Source organism: Alnus glutinosa, chromosome 9 (assembly GCF_958979055.1).
Source record: "Alnus glutinosa chromosome 9, dhAlnGlut1.1, whole genome shotgun sequence".
NCBI classification, from domain to species: Eukaryota; Viridiplantae; Streptophyta; class Magnoliopsida; order Fagales; family Betulaceae; genus Alnus; species Alnus glutinosa.
In genome coordinates, this window is record NC_084894.1 from 20,073,066 (window position 1) to 20,082,654 (window position 9,589).

Genomic DNA, 9,589 nt, shown 5'->3' on the forward strand with positions numbered 1-9,589 from the left:
AAAAAAAAAAATAAGCAGCGGAATTATAAATACCTCCAGCCATATTTTGTTCAAGCTTGATGAAGAACGAAGAAATTTTCTACAACACCAAAATCTGTAAAAACAAAATTCAGAGAGTTCTTCTGGCCTATGCTTATGAGTGTGCCAATAGATGGATACACAGGGCTCTATATATAGGTAGGCTAGGGACCCTCATCATCAATAGATAGCTGATTATTCTCCTCCCATCAATGAGAATAAATCAGAAAATTTAATATAAAAACCGTTTTAAACCGTTACGATTTCATATAACTTAATGTGGAATAAATCATATTCAATCCTTATATTAAATAATTACCGTTATGATAATTATTTAAATTCCAACCGTTACAATAAATTAAATAATTACCGTTATGATAATTATTTAAATTCCAACCGTTACAATGAATTAAATGTGTCTAAGGGACACATATGTAATTTCTTACAACATAACCTTGTGACTAAACCGATACCTAGATTAGGGGTAGGCCTTTTGTACTCAATGAGCGGTTGGGCTTCTTCTAGGATTGAAATTTCTTGCAGTTGGAATTGTTGAGTTAATTTGGCAAATAGGTGATTGTGAAAGATTATTTATAGAACTCATTTTATTAGATAAGTGGTTGAGCAGTCTAATTTTTATTAGGTCAAGTAGTTCCCGTAAGTAGTATCTCACAATCACATATCCGATTTTTCTTAAATTCGGATAAATAATTTTAGGTCAAGTAATTTCCGTAAGTAGTATCTCACAATCACATACCCGATTTTTCTTAAATTTTGATAAATAATTTGAAAGATCCTAATTTCATTAGAATAACCGGCGAAACTCGGGATTCGGACCTACCGTAATTCCTAAGAGCAATGGCATCAATCCACACCGTCTAGGCGTCCAATTAAATCTACGGCTCAAAATAGCCATGTCCGCGATCCGCGTGAAGGGGTTAAAAATCATCAAAACTGCTTTAGACTTTCTCCTCTTTTTTCAGTTGAAGAGCCGCTCATCGCCTCCACCACCTCATCGCTTCTCCTCCGTCTACCACAAGGGCCTCGCGCGGCCGGCGCCGCAGCAGCCACCTGAGCCACCGTCTACTTCGGGTTGGTTATTCATCCAAGTGTTCGCGCCACAGAAGCTTCCCTCTTTCGCTCTCGCGCGTTCTCTAGCGTTGGGTATTTCCTCTCTCTCCCGCTTGTTCATTTTTGGTTGCAAGTCTCACTCTGCGCTCATTTTGTGTTTTTCTTTAGCTTATCATGTTAAATTTTGGAGGTTTTTGGTTGTTCCTTTAACTTTCGGCGGTATAGTATAATGGAGGAGTTTTTAATTTCCTCTTGAATTTTCGGTTGAGACGCAACCAGTTAGGTGTTCAACCGAAGGGGTGAGTTTTGATTGAGAAATTTTCTGGGTTTGTGGGTAAGCTTTGTGGCGTTGAGTGTGTTCTTTAGAAAAAGAAAAAAAAAGTGTGTTCTTTGCCGTTAATTCCTACCCTCCAAACATTGTTCACGTTACTTGGCCTTATGCTTCGTCGGAATTGGTTAGTGGTTTTGGTTGATCAAGAGAAGAAATCACATCATTCCTGATATGAAAAGGTTCTTTGGACTAGTAGAACTTTTGGAGGACAATATTTTTGTTGATGGGGATGTGGAGATGAATTCAATTTCCAGAGCTAATTAACGAAATGTTTCTCTAGTAGAAGTGTCTTATGATTGAAAAATGGTTTGACGGATCCTAAAATTTCGAAATTTTTAAGTACTTAAAGACTGTTGTGTATCTTTGATTTCTGTTTGGGAGGAATAATTCTTGCTCGACTTAACATGTTCGTTCTATATTATATAGATTTTTGAAAATTTCACATTCAAACCAGTAGAAATCATGTAACATGTAAAACACAGTGTACAAAGGTAAAGTAGTAGTAGTTTCATTTAGAGAGAGATCTTACTGGACTTGTTATGATCTTTGGGTTTATGTGGTTAGATTCAGTTTGCGGGTGCAAAATCTGGTGGCAGAGGAATGGATTACTATAAGAATATACCTTCCAACTACCATAAGAATAAAGAAAGAATAGGAAATAGTAAAAAATAATATTTAAATGAAGTAAAAAGAGATTTAGAGAGTTGGGTGTGGGGTCTTCTTCTTCTTCTTTGAAATTGCGAGTATGAGAGCTATTTCAGATTTGTTGTCGTAGCATGTGCTTGCAACTTGTGGGGATTTGCACTATGAATGTCCACTGTTTGATCAAATGCCACTGAGGAATGTGTTATGTGCTTTTCTGGTATGGCATGGAAATTGTAGCAAAGCAAGAGAAATTATGGAGGAATTAGGGAAGAAGATGAAGATTGAAATGGATAATAAGAGTAACTACGGGCACTTAGAGAGGCCCAATCTTTCCAAGGCACTTCAAGAGGCCTAGGCTCTTCAAGAAAGGATTCTCATCGATATTCATTTTCATATCTTTCTTTACATATTTGGTTCCCTTTTATAGACTCTAAATGTCTAACCAAAAGCATCTTCTAGAAGCATATCCTAACTAATTCTCCCTAGTTAATTCTCCTATTTACCCCTTTATTATATCTTCCTGGAATACCCCTATATTATATCCCTTATAGAATGTTGCTTTATGGAGTCCGTTCTTATAGCTTAGGAATGTATAAGAGCACTAAATACAGTACACCAAAGCCATTATTGTACTAAAATATGTTAGCATAGCCTGTAAAAATGTTTCATTTTAGCATACCCATTTGTTCCAAAATGTGCTTAAAGCTTTTCCTTGTATGCACGTACAAACCCATGCACTAATGATGCACACCCATATATATAGATATATTGGTAAAAGGGCCTTCTTGTGTTATGTGGTCGTTGAATGAGCAAAAGCTTCATTCTTTTTGCCATTACTAGTATTATTAATTTGGCAAGTTCCTAAGTGTAAGTTAGTTGTTTTAGCCATAACTGAGAGGGCATGGAGTCTAAACTTTTATAAAGTTTAATCTTTTTGCAGGATTAAATGGAGCCAAGATGGAAAGGAAAGGCCTTAAAGGCTAAAGCTCTTGCAGAGCCCATGTCAAAGATAGTGTCGCAGCTTCAGTCTTCTCTAATTCAATCAGATGCTCACGGACTTCTCGCTGGCTGCAGTGTACTTATAGAAGTTGAATCAGAACAAACTGATCTTCTAGATCGTGCATGCTTTGGTGGACGCATTATTACAGCTGAAAAGGATAAGGATTGGTTTCAGCTGGGTTTAGAAGAAGCCTTTTACCTGTGCTATTCGTTGAAGTGCCTCAAGATTGCAGGTGATGATAATTGTCCAAAGAATGATGTAGAGCTATGGCAGTGCATGATATCCAAAAAATCAACTTTCCCTGATTTCTACAAGGCTTATTCTCATCTTCGAATGAAAAATTGGGTTGTGAAGTCGGGTTCTAATTATGGTGTGGACTTCGTTGCGTACCGTCACCATCCGTCTCTGGTCCATTCTGAATATGCTGTGCTTGTTTTGTCAGAAGGAGAAGGTGAGGTAAATGGCCGATTGAGGTTGTGGTCCGATCTCCATTGCACAACTCGAATTAGTCGAAGTGTTGTGAAGACGCTTTTAGTTCTTAAGATCAATAAAAACGGTAATGGTGCTACTTCTCCGTCATATTTGGAGAAATACACTGTTGTAGAGCGCAGAGTCACAAGATGGCATCCAGAACAATGCCGTGAAGATCATATGATAGTTGAAAAGAGAACCAAGTAAGTGTAGTTTCCACATTACATGGACATAGTAATTTCATATTTTCAACTCTTAAAAATGGATCTTCCTCCCTTTCTATATATTTGGAATGAATCTTATGCCTAATATATCGATGCAGGCAACGAGAAGCTCTTGGAAAAGCAGGTTTAAAGACAAAATTTCTTCAAAACCATGATGTAAAATTGAAGCAGGGCCTAGTTGGATCCATACAGAGTCTTAGCCTAGTTAGGATTAGTCTAATTTTTGTGTCTATTTCCTTAATAGGAAGCTGTTGCCTGATGGTTTTGTTTTAATTAGGTTTTCTTGAGTTAAATTTATTGAAATGGGTTGCACCAAAGCCATGAGTTGGTATCTATCCTTACTCCCTAGTGGAAGTTCCTGGCTCTGCCCTTACCCCTGAGCTGCTAGTTATCCTCATTAAATGCTTTCTGTTTCCCGTCTGGTGTTTCATTCTTCATTTTATTTTCAAGATGAGTTAAGCTTTGAATTGGAAGGGATGGCCTTCCTCCTAAACATTCTAGACTAAACTGAACTACATGTCTGTTTAACTGTATTAAGCAGTCTAACACGCTGGAAACAGGAAGTGTAGTAGGGATAAGATGCTTTTGAAAATTATAAATTAACAGTTGTACTTTTATGTAGAAGTGAGATTTCATAAGCTGAAATGCCAGATACAGGCTAATAGAAGTTTGCAACATTTGAATTATGAGAGATGTGATAAAGGTGTACTTGGTTCTGAAGTGTAAAGAATTTAATGGAAGTTTTTGTCAAATAAATACGGTGTTAAGGAATCTATATACATTATAGAGATTTAGGACAACATTGGCTAAAACTTATATCTTTATGTTGAAAAGTGTTAGCTATTGTAAATGTGCATCAAGTTATAATTTTCTTTCCTATGGAAATTTAGGTCCAAGATGTAGGCTACACCTTTCTCATTTATGTCTAGGAAACTGAGGAAGTAGGATTTGCTAGGTGGACAAAGTTTATTAGTAAAAGAAGCTCCATGCTAGAAAGGACACCTTTCCTTTCAGGGAAGCTTATTTCCTTTTAATCAAAATAATAAGTTGCCTGCTGTGCCTAGACCTTTCCAAGCAAATAATATTTTCAGGACCAAAATATTTGGGGATGGGTTACTCTCTTGGTGGATTTATGGGATTCTTCTCTCTCAGTGCCACAATTGAGAAAACTCTCATCGTTCATCCCATTTTCATGGAGGAAAAAATGTTGGAAAATGATCACATGTCTCTCAAACTACAACTAATTATAATTATTAAAAAAAAAAAAAAAAAAAAAAAAAAAAAAAACAAAGAAGAAGAAGAATCCCATCCTTCCATTTGATGTTGGTCTTTGTCATGAAGAGCCAATCTGGAATTGGTTTTCTACTTGAGCAATGTAAATGCTACCCATGATATTTACAAAATCAAAATCCATAGCATGCAAAATTAAATCCTATCCCTCCACCAGATACAAGTAACATTTTTTTTTTTTTTTTTTTTTTTTTCTCTTTTAAAAGTGATAAAAGAGTAACTGAAATAAGAAAAACCATAACATTACCATATACAACCAAACTTTCAACTAAACAAGCCAGACCTTAAATGAATACCAAAACCTGAAAATACATCCTTCCTTGAAAAGTTAAATCTGGATCATACTAGGTTGCGACTTTGTCATCCTTGCCTCGCCGTAGGGTTCATCGTTATCGATCCGGCGATTGTTTCTAAACGCCGCACAGCCAACGACATAAGCAATTACCAGGATGATTAATACGACGATGTTAATCACCGAGACCTTCCTCCAACTCTTCTTCAGGCTTGCCAGCACGCCGGCTTTGCAAGAGTCGCAGGAGTAGCAAAGCTGCTGTTGATCATTGTTCCACTTGCTGCAGTCAAGGTTGCTACTGGAGGTTGCTCCAAGGGACCAATCCGTCTCATTCACATACACATAGCCGCATTCTGTGGGGGGCTTGCAGCAACCAGACTATGCAAACACCAAACAAAAAAGAGGTTACTTCAATAATTGTGTATAAATAGTCAAATATCTTTTCTTGAAAAAGTATTTATGAAAATTGCTTTTGTTAACATCTAACAAGAGTGTAAGCACGTTTTACATTATTCCAAATGAGAAAACGTTTAAAGAAGCCTACCAAAAGCAACTTAAACATTCAATTGTTCCACAAAAAAAAAAAAAAAAGAAGAAGAAGAAAAGATTGAGGGTTGAAACCTATGTAAATCATGCAATCAGATAACTTTTTTTCTTTTCTTTTCCTACTAAAGAGATTTGAATACCTTTTTTTCTCTCTTTTATTTGAGGGAGATTTGAATAGGTTTGAGCACTCAATTAGTTTCCTGATAAGAGTCCTCCATTCCACATATATCAAATGATTATAGGAATGAGTAATGTTATTTAGTATATTGCGTATTTGGATCCCGGGTAAAAGTAAGGGCAGAATTATCCCAAAAAAAAATGTGAAAAGACAATTTTGTCCTTACTTTTACAAGGACGGATACTCTCCCGTTCAAATCTAATGGTGGACTTTTACTGTCACATCATCAAGTTGTATGACAGTCATATAGTATTCTATTAAATAATAGAGAGGAATATATCCTTAGAGTGGCAAGCATCTCATCTCCACTCTATTTTTCTCACTTTTCTCAAAAAAGTTGAATCCAAAATATTCTAACATTTTTTTTTTATATTACATTAATAATTTTTTATTACTATTCAAATAAATAAATAAGAAAACTCCCTACACAACAAAATTTTTTCACTATTCTATAAAATAGAATTATTTTATAGTTTATATCACATCAATCATTTCTTACTACTACTCCACAAGTCAAATGCTTGCCAAAATCCATCTCAGTAATCTTCCAAAAAAAAAAATCCATCTCAGTATTTTTTATGGGCCCTTAAACAAGCAACCAAACAAAAGTGGAAAAGTGGAAAAGGATATTCCACCTAAAAGTAAAACCATTTGGATAAAAGCATGAGAACATAATTGGGGCGGTAAAGAGAAGAATATTTTTTTCTCTTGCCTTTTCGCTAAACATTAAAGAGAGGAAAAGAAAACGACAACCGCTGGGTAATATCTCGCTTCCTGATAAACATGTCGCTTATCTTGAAAAACAAATACAAGACAGAAGCCAAATAGGCCAACGACAGGTGTTTTGGCTTTCTTTTGTTGTCTTGTAGTTGCCCGTTGCTGAGACGAGACATGATTATAATTGGGTTCAGATATTTCTCATTGAATTTGAGCTACACAGTGTGTCAAATATCTATTTTATAACTTCTACCCCCCCCCCCCCCCCCAAAAAAAAAAAAAAAAAAAAAAAAAACTCCATTAATATATGCTTAAAGTTGTTTGGATCGCAGGAAAAAAGAAGAGAAAACAAAAATGGTTATTGAAAATCATGTAGTTGCAAGTTGCAACACATTCAATAATGGTGCTGTACGTAGATGGTGAGATTCCATCGTTTTGAGAAATCATATGGGGTTGGGTGGGGGGTCAAACCCCCACGTGCTTTGCTTCTCCTAAAGAAGATCCATAGCTTAAACCAGATCTACCTCTCGATTCTCATAAAAGTTATCTTTTTCCTTCAACTTTTACCCATTGTGTTTTTGTTCAAATATTCGATTCATCTAAAAAGAAAACGCCCTTTTCCTTCGACCTCAACCTTAAAAGCTGCTCAGAACAGAAAAACTTCAAAAAAAAACCTTAAGTAGACTGTCGGCCTTTTATTTATTTTTCTCTTTTTGCAAAATCTTATCGATCGAGTGACGTGAAAATAGTCGTATATTGGTCCAAAAGAATTAAAGAAAATAAGAAAGGAAAAGTGTTTGCATACCTCAATAGGGTTGAGCTTTCTGAGATAAAACGTGTCAGCAGGTTCCGGCAGACCCCCGACAGTCCTCCCCATCTTGCTGCAAGCCTTGGAGTCCCTTATACAAGAGCTGATCTTGACCCAGTAGCTATCATCTGATACGCGCTTCTCCAGCCAGCCGGTGTAGTCCTGCAGATAATAGTCCGAGTACACCCGGTTGGGCACCTGCCGTCCAGACCCTTTGCCGGTGACCGCATAGGCAAAGATTACGAACCCTATAAGCGCGGCGATGACGAAGAACATGACGAAGAGGTAAACCCACATCAGAAAAGTGTTGCGGTAACACGCGCCGGCGAATCCCGCTAGGGAGACGACCATGATGGCGACCCCGATTATTATCAAGGGCCACTGGAGGAACTTGAGGCAGTCGGTGTTGTTGGCCCTGGTGCTCAGCCATATGCCGCCGCCTAGGATTGGTATTGAGAGGAGGAAGGTCAAGAAGTTTAGTACTCCAATCAAGTGGTTACTATTTCTCATCTTTTTTACTCTCTCTCTGATCACCTGTTTGATCTCTTTCTCGTAGTTCTCTTTCTGATGTACTGAAACAAAGTTAACAGCAGCAATGATATTAAATGTTTGAGATGTAGGTGGTCATTATATAGACGGTTGCGTACGTAGAGTAAAAAAAAGAAAAAGTGTACTCGCTGTGAATGGTGGACACCTGTCGGTAAAGCATTAAACCATTTCAGATTGACAGTCTGACAGATGCTATGCACCTTACCTGTCCCGCCGTTTGTCTTTTCTTATCTAAAATGCATGTTTCGATTTTTTATTAGTTATTTTTAGGCAGCATTATAACTTATGTATTCTCTTTCTAATTTTATTTCTCTTTATTTTTGCTACAATTATTTATCAATCTTCAATTCTTTTGTGATTTAAGAAAATAATAATAATAAAAAAATCCTTCCTAATTTTTAAAGTTTAAAAACTTTCAATTTAATAAATCAAACTTTAAAAAAAAAATTTAATCTCTCCGATCCGTTAAAATTTTCTTTTAAATCCTAATGAATAGGTAAAAAAATTTCAAAATAAATATAATTTAAAAGTAATTTTATAATTTTATAAAGTTTACATAAGTATATGAATTACTTTATCATTTGATCGTTTGATTTAACATCAAAACCTAATAAGAGAGGTGATCAGCCACCCAATCGACCACTTGGAGGTGGTCCAACCACTCTTATCGACTATTTTGAGGTTAATGGTCATCCTTAAAACAATTTATGGAATGACTGATCACCTCTCTTTTTTTTCATTATTCTTTTGTAAACTTAAATGACATGTAATTATTCTAGCCATTCATGATAAATGAACGGCGAAGATATTTAGAGTATTGCATAAATCCTGATTTCTTTTTTTTCTTTTTTTTTGGGGGGGGGGGGGGGGGTAAGTAGAAATCCTGGTCCTTGATTATGAGCTTTTTGGTTACATTAGCACTGTTTGGGCTGGTTAATATTATTGACTTTGTGGGGGCAGATAGAGTGATTGAGTGAAGGACTCGCAATTCACAAAGAATAGTTGGAGTATATTTAAATGGGGAACACCTTTAGCTGCTTGCCCATGTGACTCCATAACGTGTAGTGAGTAGATTGGGGCTGATTCCCAGATATTTCCTTCCTTCCTTCCTTTGACTTCATTTGAATGCATTCAAGAAGGAAGCATGGAGAAACGCTTTCCCCCTTTCTCGAATCTTCAACAGAGCACATTAATAATTTTGTTTATTTTAAGATTTCATTAGGCTCGTCGTTATAGAATCTAAGCTCATTCAGTCACGTTCTATATATATATATATATATATGGTTGAAATTTAAATTGGTAGGAGCTAATCCCCGGCCAATGACTTTTTCTTTTTTTTTTTCTTTTTTTTAAAAAAAAAAAAAAAAAAAAAAAAAAAAAAAAAAAAACTATGGGCAGATATTTCTGGCTTGGGACTCAAGTAATCTGTTTGACTAGTAGAGAGCCAAC

At 36.1% G+C, this 9,589-nt stretch overlaps 2 protein-coding genes across 3 annotated transcripts; one reads left to right on the forward strand and one right to left on the reverse strand.

Moving 5' to 3' along the window:
- The first annotated feature begins 981 nt into the window (after nucleotides 1-981).
- LOC133877202 (tRNA-splicing endonuclease subunit Sen2-1-like) lies at nucleotides 982-4,114 on the forward strand. 2 transcript variants are annotated; one of them, XM_062315456.1, is made up of 3 exons: nucleotides 982-1,182; nucleotides 2,990-3,739; nucleotides 3,859-4,114. In XM_062315456.1, the coding sequence occupies exons 2-3, from the start codon at nucleotides 3,012-3,014 to the stop codon at nucleotides 4,031-4,033; spliced, it is 903 nt and encodes a 300-aa protein (XP_062171440.1). In that variant the 5' UTR covers nucleotides 982-1,182; nucleotides 2,990-3,011; the 3' UTR covers nucleotides 4,034-4,114. The 2 variants fall into 2 exon arrangements, with proteins under 2 accessions (XP_062171440.1, XP_062171439.1); XM_062315455.1 differs by having other exon boundaries at nucleotides 3,006-3,739.
- Nucleotides 4,115-5,267: 1,153 nt separating this feature from the next.
- Nucleotides 5,268-8,198, reverse strand: LOC133877203 (tetraspanin-3-like). Its single transcript, XM_062315457.1, has 2 exons — nucleotides 7,589-8,198; nucleotides 5,268-5,720 (listed from the first exon to the last, which is right to left on the reverse strand). The coding sequence occupies exons 1-2, from the start codon at nucleotides 8,099-8,101 to the stop codon at nucleotides 5,379-5,381; spliced, it is 855 nt and encodes a 284-aa protein (XP_062171441.1). The 5' UTR covers nucleotides 8,102-8,198; the 3' UTR covers nucleotides 5,268-5,378.
- Nucleotides 8,199-9,589: the final 1,391 nt, after the last annotated feature.

What these genes read in the sequence shown, in the direction of transcription:
- LOC133877202 (XM_062315456.1), top strand. Translation starts at nt 3,012, where the DNA reads ATGGAGCCAAGATGGAAAGGAAAGGCCTTAAAGGCTAAAGCTCTTGCA. An exon ending in ATAGTTGAAAAGAGAACCAA is followed by an intron (nt 3,740 to 3,858) that starts GTAAGTGTAGTT and finishes ATATCGATGCAG; the next exon opens with GCAACGAGAAGCTCTTGGAA.
- LOC133877203 (XM_062315457.1), bottom strand. Translation starts at nt 8,101, where the DNA reads ATGAGAAATAGTAACCACTTGATTGGAGTACTAAACTTCTTGACCTTC. An exon ending in GAAAGCTCAACCCTATTGAG is followed by an intron (nt 5,721 to 7,588) that starts GTATGCAAACAC and finishes GTGTTTGCATAG; the next exon opens with TCTGGTTGCTGCAAGCCCCC.